We start from the raw sequence: 15,123 nt of genomic DNA on the forward strand, positions 1-15,123 counted from the left end.
GGTGGTACTGGTGGTGATGGTGCTGGTGGTAGTGCTGGTGGTGCTGGTGGTAGTGCTGGTGATGCTGGTGGTGCTGATGGTGGTGGTGCTGGTGATGCTGGTGGTGGTACTGGTGGTGATGGTGCTGGTGGTAGTGCAGGTGGTGCTGGTGGTAGTGCTGGTGATGCTGGTGGTGCTGATGGTGGTGGTGCTGGTGGTGCTGGTGGTGGTACTGGTGGTGATGGTGCTGGTGGTAGTGCTGGTGGTGCTGGTGGTAGTGCTGGTGATGCTGGTGGTGCTGATGGTGGTGGTGCTGGTGATGCTGGTGGTGGTACTGGTGGTGATGGTGCTGGTGGTAGTGCTGGTGATGCTGGTGGTGCTGATGGTGGTGGTGCTGGTGGTGCTGGTGGTGGTACTGGTGGTGATGGTGCTGGTGGTGATGGTGGTGGTGCTGGTGGTAGTGCTGGTGATGCAGGTGGTGCTGATGGTGGTGGTGCTGGTGGTGCTGGTGGTGGTACTGGTGGTGATGGTGCTGGTGGTAGTGCTGGTGGTGCTGGTGGTAGTGCTGGTGATGCTGGTGGTGCTGATGGTGGTGGTGCTGGTGATGCTGGTGGTGGTACTGGTGGTGATGGTGCTGGTGGTAGTGCAGGTGGTGCTGGTGGTAGTGCTGGTGATGCTGGTGGTGCTGATGGTGGTGGTGCTGGTGGTGCTGGTGGTGGTACTGGTGGTGATGGTGGTAGTGCTGGTGGTGCTGGTGGTAGTGCTGGTGATGCTGGTGGTGCTGATGGTGGTGGTGCTGGTGATGCTGGTGGTGGTACTGGTGGTGATGGTGCTGGTGGTAGTGCTGGTGGTGCTGGTGGTAGTGCTGGTGATGCTGGTGGTGCTGATGGTGGTGGTGCTGGTGGTGGTGCTGGTGGTGGTACTGGTGGTGATGGTGCTGGTGGTAGTGCTGGTGGTGCTGGTGGTAGTGCTGGTGATGCTGGTGGTGCTGATGGTGGTGATGCTGGTGGTAGTGCTGGTGGTGCTGGTGGTAGTGCTGGTGATGCTGGTGGTGCTGATGGTGGTGGTGCTGGTGGTGCTGGTGGTGGTACTGGTGGTGATGGTGGTAGTGCTGGTGGTGCTGGTGGTAGTGCTGGTGATGCTGGTGGTGCTGATGGTGGTGGTGCTGGTGGTGCTGGTGGTGGTACTGGTGGTGATGGTGCTGGTGGTAGTGCTGGTGGTGCTGGTGGTAGTGCTGGTGATGCTGGTGGTGCTGATGGTGGTGGTGCTGGTGGTGCTGGTGGTGGTACTGGTGGTGATGGTGCTGGTGGTAGTGCTGGTGGTGCTGGTGGTAGTGCTGGTGGTGGTGATGGTGGTGGTGCTGGTGGTGGTACTGGTGGTGATGGTGCTGGTGGTAGTGCTGGTGGTGCTGGTGGTAGTGCTGGTGATGCTGGTGGTGCTGATGGTGGTGGTGCTGGTGGTGCTGGTAGTGGTACTGGTGGTGATGGTGCTGGTGGTAGTGCTGGTGGTGCTGGTGGTAGTGCTGGTGATGCTGGTGGTGCTGATGGTGGTGGTGCTGGTGGTGCTGGTGGTGGTACTGGTGGTGATGGTGCTGGTGGTAGTGCTGGTGGTGCTGGTGGTAGTGCTGGTGATGCTGGTGGTGCTGATGGTGGTGGTGCTGGTGGTGCTGGTGGTGGTACTGGTGGTGATGGTGCTGGTGGTGATGGTGCTGGTGGTGCTGGTGGTAGTGCTGGTGACGCTGGTGGTGCTGATGGTGGTGGTGCTGGTGATGCCGGTGGTGGTACTGGTGGTGATGGTGCTGGTGGTAGTGCTGGTAGTGCTGGTGGTAGTGCTGGTGATGCTGGTGGTGCTGATGGTGGTGATCGTGCTGGTGCTGGTGGTGGTGGTGCTGGTGATGCTGGTGGTGCTGTTGGTGCTGATGGTGCTGGTGGTGGTGATCGTGCTGGTGCTGGTGGTGCTACAGCAGAGGTGTAGGACATTCCAACAAGACCTACATCTCTGCTTTATTGACATGGTCAAGGCCTATGATGCCATCAACAGGCTAGGGCTATGGGCAGTTCTTTCGGAGTCCCAATCATTAAGGGCCTTCGTGATGGTGGGCAGGCCTGGATAAAGTTATACGGCCAGGAGTTGGAGCCATTCTCTGTTCACCTTGGGGTGTGACAAGGATGTCCTCTGGCTCCCACATTATTTAGCATTATCGTTGACCACGTAGTTCGAGAAGCTTTCCATGGCTATACCGGAGGAATTTCCATTTGTTACAGATCCAATGGGAGGCTGATCGATGCCCGGGTACGGTCGAGGGATGGCGCCCTATTGGTTAACCATGTTACGTATGCCGATGATCTGGTGAAAACTGATTACTCAGAGGAGAAATTCGAGGCGCTGCTGCTGAACCTGGAATGTGCTACTAAGAGGTGGGGTCTTACCATCAGCCCCACCAAAACTAAGCATCTGTTTGGGTATTTTGTGCTATCAGACACTCCACCCCATCAGCTCCCCATTGGTGATGGAGCAGTTGTGGAGAGAGCAGAGAGTTTCCCATATCTGGCCAGTGTGATTATGACAAGCTCCGATTTGACAGTAGAGGTTTAACTCCGAATCAGCCGAGAAGCATTATATTTTCATCGGCTGCATAATGCTGTGTGGAAGCTTCCTGGTCTGTCACTCTGCACGAAACTTCGAGTATTCTCGGCCACAGTCACGCTCTCCCTTGGCTATGCTTGTGAAACGTGGATCCCTCTAATGGGACATCTGCGCCGGTTATAAAAATTGAGGGTGGGCTGCCTACGATCCATCCTGGGTTTAACCAGGCTGGATTGTGTAAAGAGCTCACGAATCCTTGAAAGATTTGGACACATTCCCATTAGTGAGCCCCTCCGGCAGGCAAGAGTGCGTTGGCTGGGTCACGTAGCCCGTATGCCCAGCCACCGCATGCCCTATCAACTTCTGTTTGGCTGCATCGAGGGGGCTAAACGGACACGACATGGGCTGGAGAAGAGATGGACTGATGCGGTACAGGAGGATGTGGAGTTGAGTGGACTTGCTGATGACTGGGACCAGCGATGTCAAGATCGGCTTCTATAGAGGAGGCTCGTGAAGGACGTTATAGGGAATTTGGAGGCAGTCGCCCTCCAATAACAGCTGAGGGTAGAGGAGCGACGCTCAAAACAACGAGCAAAGCACCGGGCGGCTAAAACGCAGAAAGTTGGCACAGTAGGGGTATAGCTGGTGCATCTCCTTCTGGTCATCAACACTTCACGTGGCCTCAAAGTGCACCTGTCCTGGCACAGGCGCCGTGTTGACGCCACCGTCACTTGGTGGCGAATCGCGGGTGTGTTGGTATTGGTGGTGGTGCTGGTGGTGGTGCTGGGCGGACGTGTTGCCGGGGATGAGAGGCTGGAATCGTGCTCACGGGGACGGTCCGGGCTTGAGCTCGGCTCAAGTTGAGATAAACCGAGCCGCTTAAAATCCATTATCCTTGGCACAGGTTTAATTCGCGTAAAAACACACGTTGCTTTTTTGGCACGACGTGCTGCTATTATTCGGCTGTTTTCACGAAGCGGCAAATCATCGGCACTCGGCTGCGTCGTGAGAATTCGCCGTCTCCGCGTGCGCGCGGGGCGAGTGAGGGTGGGCGGTGGTGGGGGCCCGGGCATGCCGCGTCTGGCCTGGCGGGGGAGGCATGGAGAGAGAGGAGGCAGCACAAGGCGCGGGGAGATTCTGGACTGACGGCGACGAGAGACAGACTCCCACAACGTGCCAGGACCCCCGCCCCCCGGCCCGCCCCATCTCTCTCTAGCTGCCGAAACCGTTCTGCTGCGGGGCTTTCGTGTGGGAAGCAGAGGCGTCAGCTGCGGTGTCGGCTCGAGCAAACTCCGGTGCAAGACAGCTGCAGTCGTGAGCTTGTTGTTGGTGGTGGTGCTGCTGTTGCTGGCAATGAAGCAACAGCAACCACCCCCTGCGCGCCTGCCACCTTCTCCTCCAGACAGGTCGGACGCGGTGCCATCGGTGGATGGCACGGCCCTCGCCCCGAGCCAGCTCTGGGCTCGACGGCTCCGCACGGAACCGCGCGGAGCCGTCGAGCGATCTGTGTCGAGCGCAGCGAGGTGGGGAACCTCTCGGGGCCAGGCCGCTCTCGGACGGGTTCCAAACTCTCGCGCGATCGCCGTGGCGGCAACTCAACAATGCAAAAGGAGAGGCTCTAGCAGCCGAATAAATAATTAAAAAGTACGGTAATCATTTACAAACGTGCATAAATATTTTATGAGCGAGACCAGCTCCACACATTAAAAGACGCGCGGGCCTTTGGTGACATCTTAAGAGTGTTAAAATTACATTTTGGATGTCCCCCATCCCCCCAACCCTCACGCGGAGCGACTTCATCATTTATACGCAGGGCTGGCCACGTGGGGCAGGGGGGATCCAAGGCCTCCCCCCCCCCTGACATTTGACATTGCCCGAACCTGCCGATTTGCATCGCCACTCACCGCCCAACCTCCAGCGGACCCTCGCCTCCTTCACCCTCCACGCTCGCTCACGTTCCCAAGACAAGCGTCTCAGCTGCGGCGGCGTCTCCCTGCTGACAATGCTATGTTTGGCTCACGGCCCCTGGCACACACATCTTAAAATGTATACATATGTTCTTTTTTATGTATACAATTTCCTTCTTCTCTTTTTTTTGTTTAATCGCAGACGCTCGCTGGAACGTTTTTTTCGTCTCGAACTTCACTCGTGTAAGATCACACAAACACAGATTGCCGAGGACGCCGGCTCCCATGAAACATCAGACAAGCCACAGCCATCCTCATCCATAACGCCAATGCTCGATTAGGACCAGAGGCGGTGTGGCTACCCGTGCCAGCTGTGTCACACGCGAGGCGGTGTGGCTACCCGTGCCAGCTGTGCAACACGCGAGGCGGTGTGGCTACCCGTGCCAGCTGTGCCACACGCGAGGCGGTGTGGCTACCCGTGTCAGCTGTGCCACACGCGAGGCGGTGTGGCTACCCGTGCCAGCTGTGCAACACGCGAGGCGGTGTGGCTACCCGTGTCAGCTGTGCCACACGCGAGGCGGTGTGGCTACCCGTGCCAGCTGTGCCACACGTGAGGCGTGTGACTACCCGTGTCAGCTGTGCAACACGCGAGGCGGTGTGGCTACCCGTGTCAGCTGTGCCACACGCGAGGCGGTTTGGCTACCTGTGCCAGCTGTGCCACACGCGAGGCGGTGTGGCTACCCGTGTCAGCTGTGCCACACGCGAGGCGGTGTGGCTACCCGTGTCAGCTGTGCCACACGCGAGACGGTGCGGCTACCCGTGCCAGCTGTGCCACACGTGAGGCGGTGTGGCTACCCGTGTCAGCTGTGTCACACGCGAGGCGGTGTGGCTACCCGTGCCAGCTGTGCCACACGCGAGGCGGTGTGGCTACCCGTGCCAGCTGTGCCACACGCGAGGCCATGGATGGAGTGGTCTGACTTATCAACTGCAGCGACCACCACTCGCGCGCGCCGTGTCGTGCTGTACCCTGGGGGCCACCTTAAGGCCTCTCTCTCCCTCTGTTCCAAAACTGCCCTTTGCTTACGACGCCGGTATTAATGAGCACTTAGCACTCCGTGGAATGGCATCCAGAATCATCCCCGTTTATCACCAGAGCTCGCGAGCAAGGCGCTTGCCCCGCGGCTCCTCGATGGGAACCAGACGCGCTGACGCCACAGCGGAATGTCGCCTTCCCCGTGGTACGGGCTGCCTTGTTGGTGCAGCTCTGTGCGTGTAAGTGGTGCCCTCCTCGCCCCCCCCCCCCCCAACTTGTCATGTCCCTCCTTCTACTCACGAACGATCACTCGCGAAGCTCCGACCAAGATTCTTTTCTTTCCGTGATTCTGGGGTTTTCGAATCACTTGTATGATCATTGTCTTGCCGGTTACGTGTTTCGACACTGTCCGTCCATCTCAGTCTCTGCGTCTTTGCCCTTTAAACAAAACGTTGTCGGCCCTTTTCAAAGGAATCACTGACGGATGGAGGTTTGCCCCCCCCTCCCCCACCTCCGTGTTGGTGATTTGGGGGTTGTGTTTGACTGAACTTCACCACGCAGTCCGTGCGTGATTTTGAGAGGTGGCGAAGTGGTCAGTGCCCTGAGCTACGAAGCCGGTGACAGATCCCGGCCATGGCTAACAGCAGCTGTGAGTGCCATCTGAGCGTTTGATAAAGCATACGATCGCTCTTCCACATCGTTTTTAAAGTACTATTTGTTTTAGTAGTTAAGGCCCACTGAGTATATACTGCTCTTTCTCAGAAGCGACCTGGCCACAAATGATAGTTCATTGGAGTGGCGTATCACGTGGAAATGTGCAGCTGAAAAATTTGTCTAAACGCGCGTTTCTAAATGTGGAGGAAAAACCAGAGAACCCGGAGAAAAATCCACGCGACCACGGGGAGAGAGACACCGCAAACTCCAATTCACCCTGGGTTCCCTCATCAGGCTGAACCCTCTGCTCCAAATTCTTCAGTTTTTGGTCTCTTTAAACTTAACCCCTCCCACTCAACCCCCAAATAATCTTACAGTGCACGTGTCAGTGGGTTCCACTTTCTGTCACTCAGCAATCGTGTCCATCACCACGGTTCTGGGAACGGACTCCGCATCAACAAGGAAAGACAGCTGAAGTTGCAAATCTGCAGCTTCTCTTTCACCGCACGACGAGCGCGAAGGGCACAGTAGCCACAAGCCCCGGTGCCACCAACAATTGCCCAGAGCGCTGTGGCCCCAACGTGCAACGTTCGGTCCCAACTCCGTACAACGAGTCACTGCTACGGGTGGGTGGGAAACCGGAGCACTCTGAGAAAACTCCGCGCGAGCGACGGGGACAACCCTCCATCCCCGTACGGATGGAAAGACGTGGAAATTAATTCACTTGCTCTACTGCCATTTCCTGGCGAGCTGGAGGGGGGGGGGGGCATGGCGACTTGGACCCCTCTCCACCCCCTCCACAGGAAAGGGAGTTTCACAACGTGCGCGCGCTGATCCGCCAACCCTCGCTGCCTCCACAGCGGCGGGTCACGGGCCGCGTGCGCGCGTGCGTCGCAGCGAAGGCGTTGACTTTGTCCACCGGCGTCACCCCGCACATCGCCCGCTCGGTGGCCCCACTCGCTCCCGCGTTCCCTCACACACGCACACACAAAACAACACCTCGCGGCCTCCACACCCACGTGCACGGCCCTCGCGTCAATCCACTGCTGGATGAGGGCCTCCCGCGATGCGCGTGGGGGGTTATTGATCCATAGCGTAACCGCATCCGGTCAATGCGGGTTTGGCGAAAGTGTAAGGTGGGAGCATAGAAATGTTGTACAACAATCGCTGGTGCTGCATCGCCCTCTGCTGCTCGCGACGTAGCCGCGATGAACCCGAAGACGAGCTGCGCCCCGTGGTCACCCATCCCAAGCAATAGCCACGGCTCAGGGCCCCGCGTAGCTCCCGCGATCTGACGAGGTCGGACTCGCACGGGAGGCATTCCGCGGCAGGGGGCACTCCGTTTATCGTTTGACAACATCCCTTTCAGGAGGAACAGCGCGCTTCCGACCGAGCACGAAGCTGGGCAGCGAGATTCCCAGCTCCGCCGCTCATTAGCGGCTCAACCACGGCGAAAAATCAATGTTGCTCGATGCAGCACGCCCTGCAACACGCTTCTTGTAGATATGAAGTAAAACATGTGGGTAGCGTTTGACGAGGGGTGACAATTGGCGCGATCGCAGAAGAGCGTCCGCGGTGACGGCTCCTTCATAATGAATTGCCTCTGAATTCCGAATGCGACACGGGGGTTCTCCTGCCGAGCTCCACGCAGGGTGGCAAAGGTCCCGCCACGGCTGCCCCACGTGCCCCGCCTGGACACGTCCGACGGTCCCAAGCCAAAACCTCGTCTGAAGGTCAAGGAAGAGATGCTCGAGGAGGGGGGGGGGGGGCGTTTGATCGCGCGTCGCTCGCTCGCTTGCTCGCTCCGCTACACTCGCCGGCCGTGACCGCCGCACTTGACGATTTGTAAAGAGCAACTCCTGTCAGCGCAACGTTCCGACCGAACAACCTGCCCGAGATGTGTGAACACGCACGCACTTGCGCGTGTGCGTGCGTGTTCTTGTTGTGTGCTTCCTTTTATATTTATCGGCGGTGAGTAGAGCGCTGGCAAACTTCAGCCGTTGGGTGCCCACCTGTCGGCGTTTCTTGGCGGGCAATCTTCATATGTTAATTGTATCGCACATTAAACATATCTGTTGATTGGTAGACATGGAAATCTGGAGCGTGGCCAGCCCAACAGGCCCGCTGTTTCATCGCCACGACTTATATTTAGCGACTAGAGCGCGTGTCTATGTGTGTGCGTGTGCACGTGTGGGGAGCGGTGGCGTAGCGGTTAGCGCTACGCTGCGCTACGAACCCGGGGATCCGAGTTCGATTCCCGCTCACGGCCAACACCAGTGACGATTATCTGAACCGGTCGTGGGCCTCCCCTAGGTCGTCATAGCCTCAAATGAGTACCTGGTGTAAACATTGCCAATGGGGAGACAAAGGCGGCCGGCCGTGGTGCTGGCCCCCCACCCCCTCGTGTGCCGTTCTGGCCTTCATAGGTGCTCGCTAACAGCACTTGCCTCGACAGTTTGTTAAGGCTACACGGGGGATCTGTGTCTTTGTACGCGCGCATATATTCGATGTCGGGAATTTTGGCCTCAAATGATGACCCGGGTCATAGACATTAAACGGTGGAAGTGATCTCCGCGGCGCTAACACAAGCGCCCAAGTTTACACCACGTCCCACATCCACGTTATATATTAGGACGCAGGACACAACGATCGGTCCCACGCTGCGCAGTGGAGAGCTCTGAGCATAGCGGGGGTGCGGGTGGTGGAGGGGGTGAAACGGCGCCGTGGCTGAGCGGACGTGGGAAACGTGTCAAGCTCGCCTGCTCTCTCAACTCGAGCCCCGTGGGGACCGAACGATGGTGGAAAAGCGAAAAGAAAAATAAATACTGTAAATGTGAGAGGGGGGGAGTGGGGTTTGCTGCTCGCAGGCTGTAGGTCCGACGCGGCTGCCAAGTCCGTCAGACACCCTCCTGTCGGGTCCACTCGCTACTCGGCTGTGTCTCCTACGATAGAACGATCTACGGTGAACAAGAGCCATTGCCTGAAATGTCACCCGTGATATTTTTGCGTTCGTCCGATGAGGGCCACGTGGTGCCTATTGACGAACGCGTTGAGTTGACGGTGTTGTGTATGGTACCAGTGGGGAAAACATACATCACCTCGTCGTGCTGTTACGTGCTTTACATGTGTATTCTTGTCATAAAGCACTGGCACCAAGCGGTCTTCACAAAATAAAACGAGAAACGTTCGATGTGCTGAAATAAATACCACAACCCCTGTTTAACCATTCATGGGCGCAATTCGACGACTTAATTTATCAAAATTCCCACACGTCGCAGCCTTTAAGCGGCACGATGCTGTGATCTGGAGAGATGTTAAAAAATGGTCTTTGATGAAGTCCCACGGCCGACGTTATCCCAATTATTACAATCTCCACAGAGTGGTTACGATTGGGCAAAAATCTATCGGCTTCACCGACGGCTGGTGGGAAGCGATGAGGTTTAGTGGCCATACAAAACTAAAAACTACGTAGTTTTTTTGACCAGTTAAGGTCCACTGAGCTCTTTGTCGGAGCGAACTGGCCACAAACGATAGCGCAACAAAGTAGCTGATCGCGTGGAATTTTGTAGCAGCCAAAGACTCTAAATGCGCGATGTTGATTCTAAATGTGGAGGGACAACCCGGAGGACCCGGAGAAAAATCCACGTGACCACGAGCAGAGCATACAAACTCCAAATATACAGCAGCAAGCGTCAGGGGAAGAATCGAACCCCCGACCTCCTGAATACCAGGCGAGGTAGTTAACATTTCTTAGCCACCGTGGCGAGATGTATCCGTTGCCTTAATCTCATTAGAAACTCGACCAGCTCAGGCATGGCCTTCAAATTTTAAATATTAATTTCAAAATGTTTTCCCAGCACGTAAACACTTTGAAATAATTAAAATAACCGCGTTGCATTATTAACGCCTCCCTCCCCCGCAAATCAAAAACACAAATTCGTTTGTATCCGTCGTGCTGCGGGACAGATGGAATATTTCACCCAACTTCTTCAGAAGAAGACCGAAACAGGAGGACGGCGTCGCCATTCTGGCCACCGCCTGATGAAGCTGGTTGTTGTAATCACCAGCGGAACGGCAGAGTACTGGGATTGTAAATGTCGGGGGTTGAGTCTCCAACGCACACCGGTGTGCTGAAGTAGTATCCAATAGGCACGCTTTGTTTACGTGACAAAACGTATTGATTGGCTGCGTCGGGTGGTGGCAGCTTTGACAGCGCATTCATATTTTTATCGATGTAACCCCCCCAAAGAAACCCTTTATTATGGATAATATTGGCCGCGAAAGCACCACCACCACGACTACCACCATCACCACCACGACTACCACCACCACCACCACGACTACCATCATCACCACCACGACTACCACCCCTACGACCACCACCACCACGACTACCACCACCACCACGACTACCACCACCACCATCACGACTACCACCATCACCACCACGATTACCACCCCTACGACCACCACCACGACTACCACCACGACTACCACTACGACCACCACCACGACTACCACCACCACTACGACCACCACCACGACTACCACCACCACCACCACCACCACGACTACCACCAACACTACCACCACCACCACGCGTTAAACTTCTCGACGAGCGCACAGCCAATTCAACCGACTCCCCCTGGTCCCTTGCCCAGCGGCGTCGCCTCGCGCAGCAGGTCGGCGGAGAGGGAGCGACACGCGGTGCGGGGACAAGCGGCGTGACCCAGAGCATCGGCCACATGCGGCGGCAGTCGGCTGCAGCACAGCAGCGAGGAAGTTCCCATCAGCCCACCCCGCCCCCCCAGTGGTCGTGCCGCCCTTCTAGCGGATTCGCTCATTCGGAGCTTTTATGTGCTTGGCACGAGGGCCAACGGGTCGGTCGCGATACGCAGGAGGCTCCGGTAACGCGCGAGTCTGCTGACGCCCTGGTAAAAAAACATCCTCGTGATGGAGACGATCACAAGCTCGGCGATTGACTATGGCGTGGAGAGTCATAATAATAATTGCAAACCGAAGGACGGAATCATGGTGTGGAAACGGAGGCTGATGAAACATCACCTCCTCGTTCGTCTCTTGATGCTCATGCGCCTTGTCCGACTTTGATGGCAAGGGGCTCTCAGTTTCTCAGCTGCAAAGAAGCTGCGGGCAGCTGCATTGGACGTCAAAACAAAAGAACGAGCAGCAGGCCCGTTTGATTGTAACATCAACAAATGAAACGTGGGCACAGCGGAGGCATCCCGCAGCGCATCTCAGCAGGTTGCATATTAAACGAATAACTAAAGAGCCGGAATAAACACCGTGATGAAGACCCTGTCAGTGCGCCGCGCGAGTCGCAACGCACTTTCACCAGAACGGATTTCCCCATCGCCACTCGCTCGCCCGCCCGACCGGCCGGCGGGCGGGCGAGCGAGCGAGCGGTCGGGCGGGCACGAATTCCTCCTGGGTAATCAGAGGAACAAACGCCTTTCATTTCGCCTGCTCACAGGGGGGGGGGGGGGGCAGGGGGGGAGGGCGGCGTCCTGGTAGTGGCTCACGGCGAGCGCGGCTTCGCGATATTTTTGCAGGTAAAGAGAGGCGCGTGGGGGGTGACGCGCGCGCGTGCGCGAGTTCGCAATGAACGCTGCGACGGGGAATGTTTCCGCATGACCTCGAGCACCACGGCGCAAGGCGTCGGGTGAGGCGGGGGGGGGAGAGATCCGCTCTCAAAGGCGGCGGCGGCTCCATCGAGAACGTCTTCGTCGTCTCGTCGTACGGCTGCTGATGCGTGGATGCAGAGCAACGGCATTGCGAATTCACATTCAGGTGGTCTCAAGCCTCGACAACCGCGTTCGGGAGCAGAGGGACTCCCGCGTGTCGCCGCGATGTCGGGACGACGAGCAGCGGGGCCTTGGGGCCGAACGCTTGGGCCGGCGGGGCAGCGGCAAGGTTGGGGCGCGACGCGTCGGTTTCACCCGGGGTCGCGTCGGTTCCTGGTGACCCGCGCCTCCTCTGCGCCACCGAGATGGGGGTGGTGGTGGGTTGGGGAATGTGGGGACAGGGCGGAGGCTCGAAGGTTTACCCACGCAGCCGCCAACCCGCGCCTGCCCTGCCTCCGAATATCAGAAATTCAACTTGCGATTAGATAATCAAACAGGCGCGGCGGCGGTGGTGGTGGTGGGGTTGGGAGAGGGACGTGGAGGGGTGGAGGAAGGAGACGCAGCGGGGACTCTGCCGCGTGAGTGATGCGGGCGCCGGGGCGCGCTGCGGGGAGCCTCGTTCGCGCTTTGGTCCTCCGCGCGCTGCCTCTGATCTCTGCTGATCTGAGCGGCACCCGTCCCGTCGCGCCTTCCTTCAACAAATCGCGTTCTCCGTGCGCCTCGCTGTAACGCTGCAGTTTGCATACCGATCAATATCAGCGATGTATAAGACAATATGGGCGCGTGTGTGTGTGTGTTGGGTGATTTCTGTTGTTTCGTAATATCAGCAAAAGTCGGCAATGTACCGCGCGCAGCCTCGCGTGCTCGCATCCTCACTCACTCACTCGCTCGCGCGGACCGAGGCGTATTTACAGGATGCGAGTTTACAAAGTCGTTCATATTTTATAGGATGGTTCGCTTAACATCATCCATCACTCTCTTCCTCTGGTCTAGCTGAAGGGGGGGGGCGGGTGTGAGCGCAATGAGAACTGATCGGAGGACTTCTCGAGGGAGTGGGGGATGATGGTTAAGGCTCCCTGCCCCGAGGGGGGTGGTGGGGGGGGCTTTGAGCCGGCTAGGCGGCGGGGGGAGGGGCGCGCGGGTGATCTCTGGCGAGATCGCGGCAGCTTCGCAGTCTCTGGAATGCGACGCGAACCGAGGCGCGCGCGCGTGGTGACAAAAGCGACACTCACGGCGACAAATGCGCCACTTGAGATAGCGCCGCGTCAGCGAACACTCCTCGCCAGGCAGCAGTGGCGGCTCGTGCCAGCCCCCACCAGAGTTTGAGAGAAGAACCCCCCCCCACCACCAACCCCCTTTAATGATATCAAGAGATTCTCTCCTTTGTGTCAATGAAATTAAATTCTACGACGGGAAATGCCCACGACCTGCACACGCGTGCCGACGGGTGCGGTGCGGCGGTGACGCACGGAGAGCGCCGCTCTCATTTCTGGGCAGAGCAATCCTCGAGCATTGCTGCTTCTGCTGCTCCTGCTGCTGCTGCTCCTACTGATGCTGCTCCTGCTGCTGATGCTGCTCCTGCTGCTCATGCTGCTACTGCTGCTCCTGCTTCTGTTGCTCCTGCTACTTCTGCTGCTGTTGCTACTTCTAGTGCTCCTGCTACTAATACTGCTGCTATTCCTGCTGCTGCTCTTGCTGCTCCTGCTGCTATTCCTGCTGCTCCTGCTGCTGCTGCTCATGCTACTACTGCTGCTACTTCTGCTGCAGTTGCTACTTATGCTGCTCCTGCTGCTATTCCTGCTGCTGCTTTTGCTGCTCCTGCTGCGATTACTGCTGCTACCGCTGCTGCCTGCCACGCCGGTGGTTGAAGGCGACGCACGCGGCCAATGCCCCGTCCCGGTGTTGGTCAGCACCGAGCCCACATCGTGTTCTTAGTGGACTTCACGCGAAAGGCGATGTGTGAAAAGTTCATTCTTGGTCGAGTTCAATTGAGTTCAGCCGAAAGCCCTTTGTACAATAAAACAACAACGTTCACTAAGTGGCTGTAAAAAAGAAAAATAGCGCTCGTATGCTTGTTTCGTGTCAACAAAACGTCTCGATGGATAAACACTCAGCATCGTTTGGGCACCCCCCTGGGTGCTTCGCTAATGAAAAGGACGACAAAACGTCGCCCGAAAGTGCCAGGGACGCACGACGGACAGGTCGAGGATCGCCAGCGACTGGCACATCCATCGCGTTCGACAATCGAACATGAACAACGCGACAAACAATCACTGCAAACATACGACACCTGTTGCTGTGATGTTCCTTCCCGACATCTCACGGCGAAGTTACCACTTCTCTCTGCGACAGGTGATGCGGGAGCACATCACCTGTCGATGGGGACTCAGAGGTCGCGATCGCCAGCCTCGTGCCAAGGAAATCAGGTGGTGGAACGCACATTTCAAACGACAGAAGCCGGGATGGGGATGTCCGTGACTGCCACCCCTCCCACTTCACACACAGACAGCCCGCAGCCCCGAGCTCGGCCTCGGAGGGGTCGCGCCGCGGTGCGGTGACCGCGGAAGAGCAATGGGCGCGGAGGAGGATCTCGTACCTGGGATGAACGGCATCGCGGCGGCCGCGTGCCGCTCGCGCGTCCGCGGGAGACGGCGGCGGCGGCGGTAGCAGCGGAGCCCGGCGACTTTCCTCTCTCTCCTCCTCTCCCTCCTCTCCCCCTTCCCGGCGCTCGGCGGATTCCGCGGCGGCCGTGGAAGCGCTCACGCCTCGCGCGCCTCCTTCGCTCCGCCGATTAGTCGCAGTCAATCGCACTAAGCAAACAGCAGACAGAGCATATCGCGGATCTCCCCTGCTCCAACCCCCCCCCTACCCTCCTCCTGGCTGCTTTAAATCAAGGGATGGAGTGGAGGGGGGCTGGGCAGGAAGGCAGGAGGAGGAGGAGCGATGCCTCTGCAGCCAACCCGCACGCCGCTTGCGACGACGCCCGGAGCGCGCCGCTCGCAGAGCCGCCGGGCAGGCACGCGCGCCGGCCGCGCGTTGCTGACAAATATCGCGTTTAATCGCCACATCATCGCCCGAAACAGCTTAGCCACGGGCTCCTATTGCATTCGGTTGCTCGGTTATGATCACCGATGGGGCTGCACTGCCTTACTTATTAAGCACCCCGCTGCCCAAAGCCGCAGCATGAAAAATTCATTACCCCCGTTATGGAAATTCGAAAACCATGACCGAGAATATTTTATCGTGGAAAGCGGGTGTGAGGTGCACGGTGAAGGATGGCCTTTGCTCATGCTCCCGCATGCCGTGCCTTTTACGCGCCACC

General features: G+C 57.8%; 1 protein-coding gene across 1 annotated transcript in view; it reads right to left on the reverse strand.

The window, feature by feature from the left end:
* Positions 1–14,643, reverse strand: part of LOC144943594 (zinc finger protein 385D-like) — a 132,553-nt gene extending 117,910 nt beyond the window's left edge. The window contains exon 1 of the mRNA XM_078871198.1: positions 14,398–14,643. Coding sequence (XP_078727324.1) covers positions 14,398–14,413 — 16 coding nt within the window. The 5' untranslated portion in view covers positions 14,414–14,643. The remainder of the gene's footprint in view (positions 1–14,397) is intronic.
* Positions 14,644–15,123: the final 480 nt, after the last annotated feature.

Source organism: Lampetra fluviatilis, chromosome 31 (genome assembly GCF_964198595.1).
Source record: "Lampetra fluviatilis chromosome 31, kcLamFluv1.1, whole genome shotgun sequence".
Taxonomy (NCBI): domain Eukaryota; kingdom Metazoa; phylum Chordata; class Hyperoartia; order Petromyzontiformes; family Petromyzontidae; genus Lampetra; species Lampetra fluviatilis.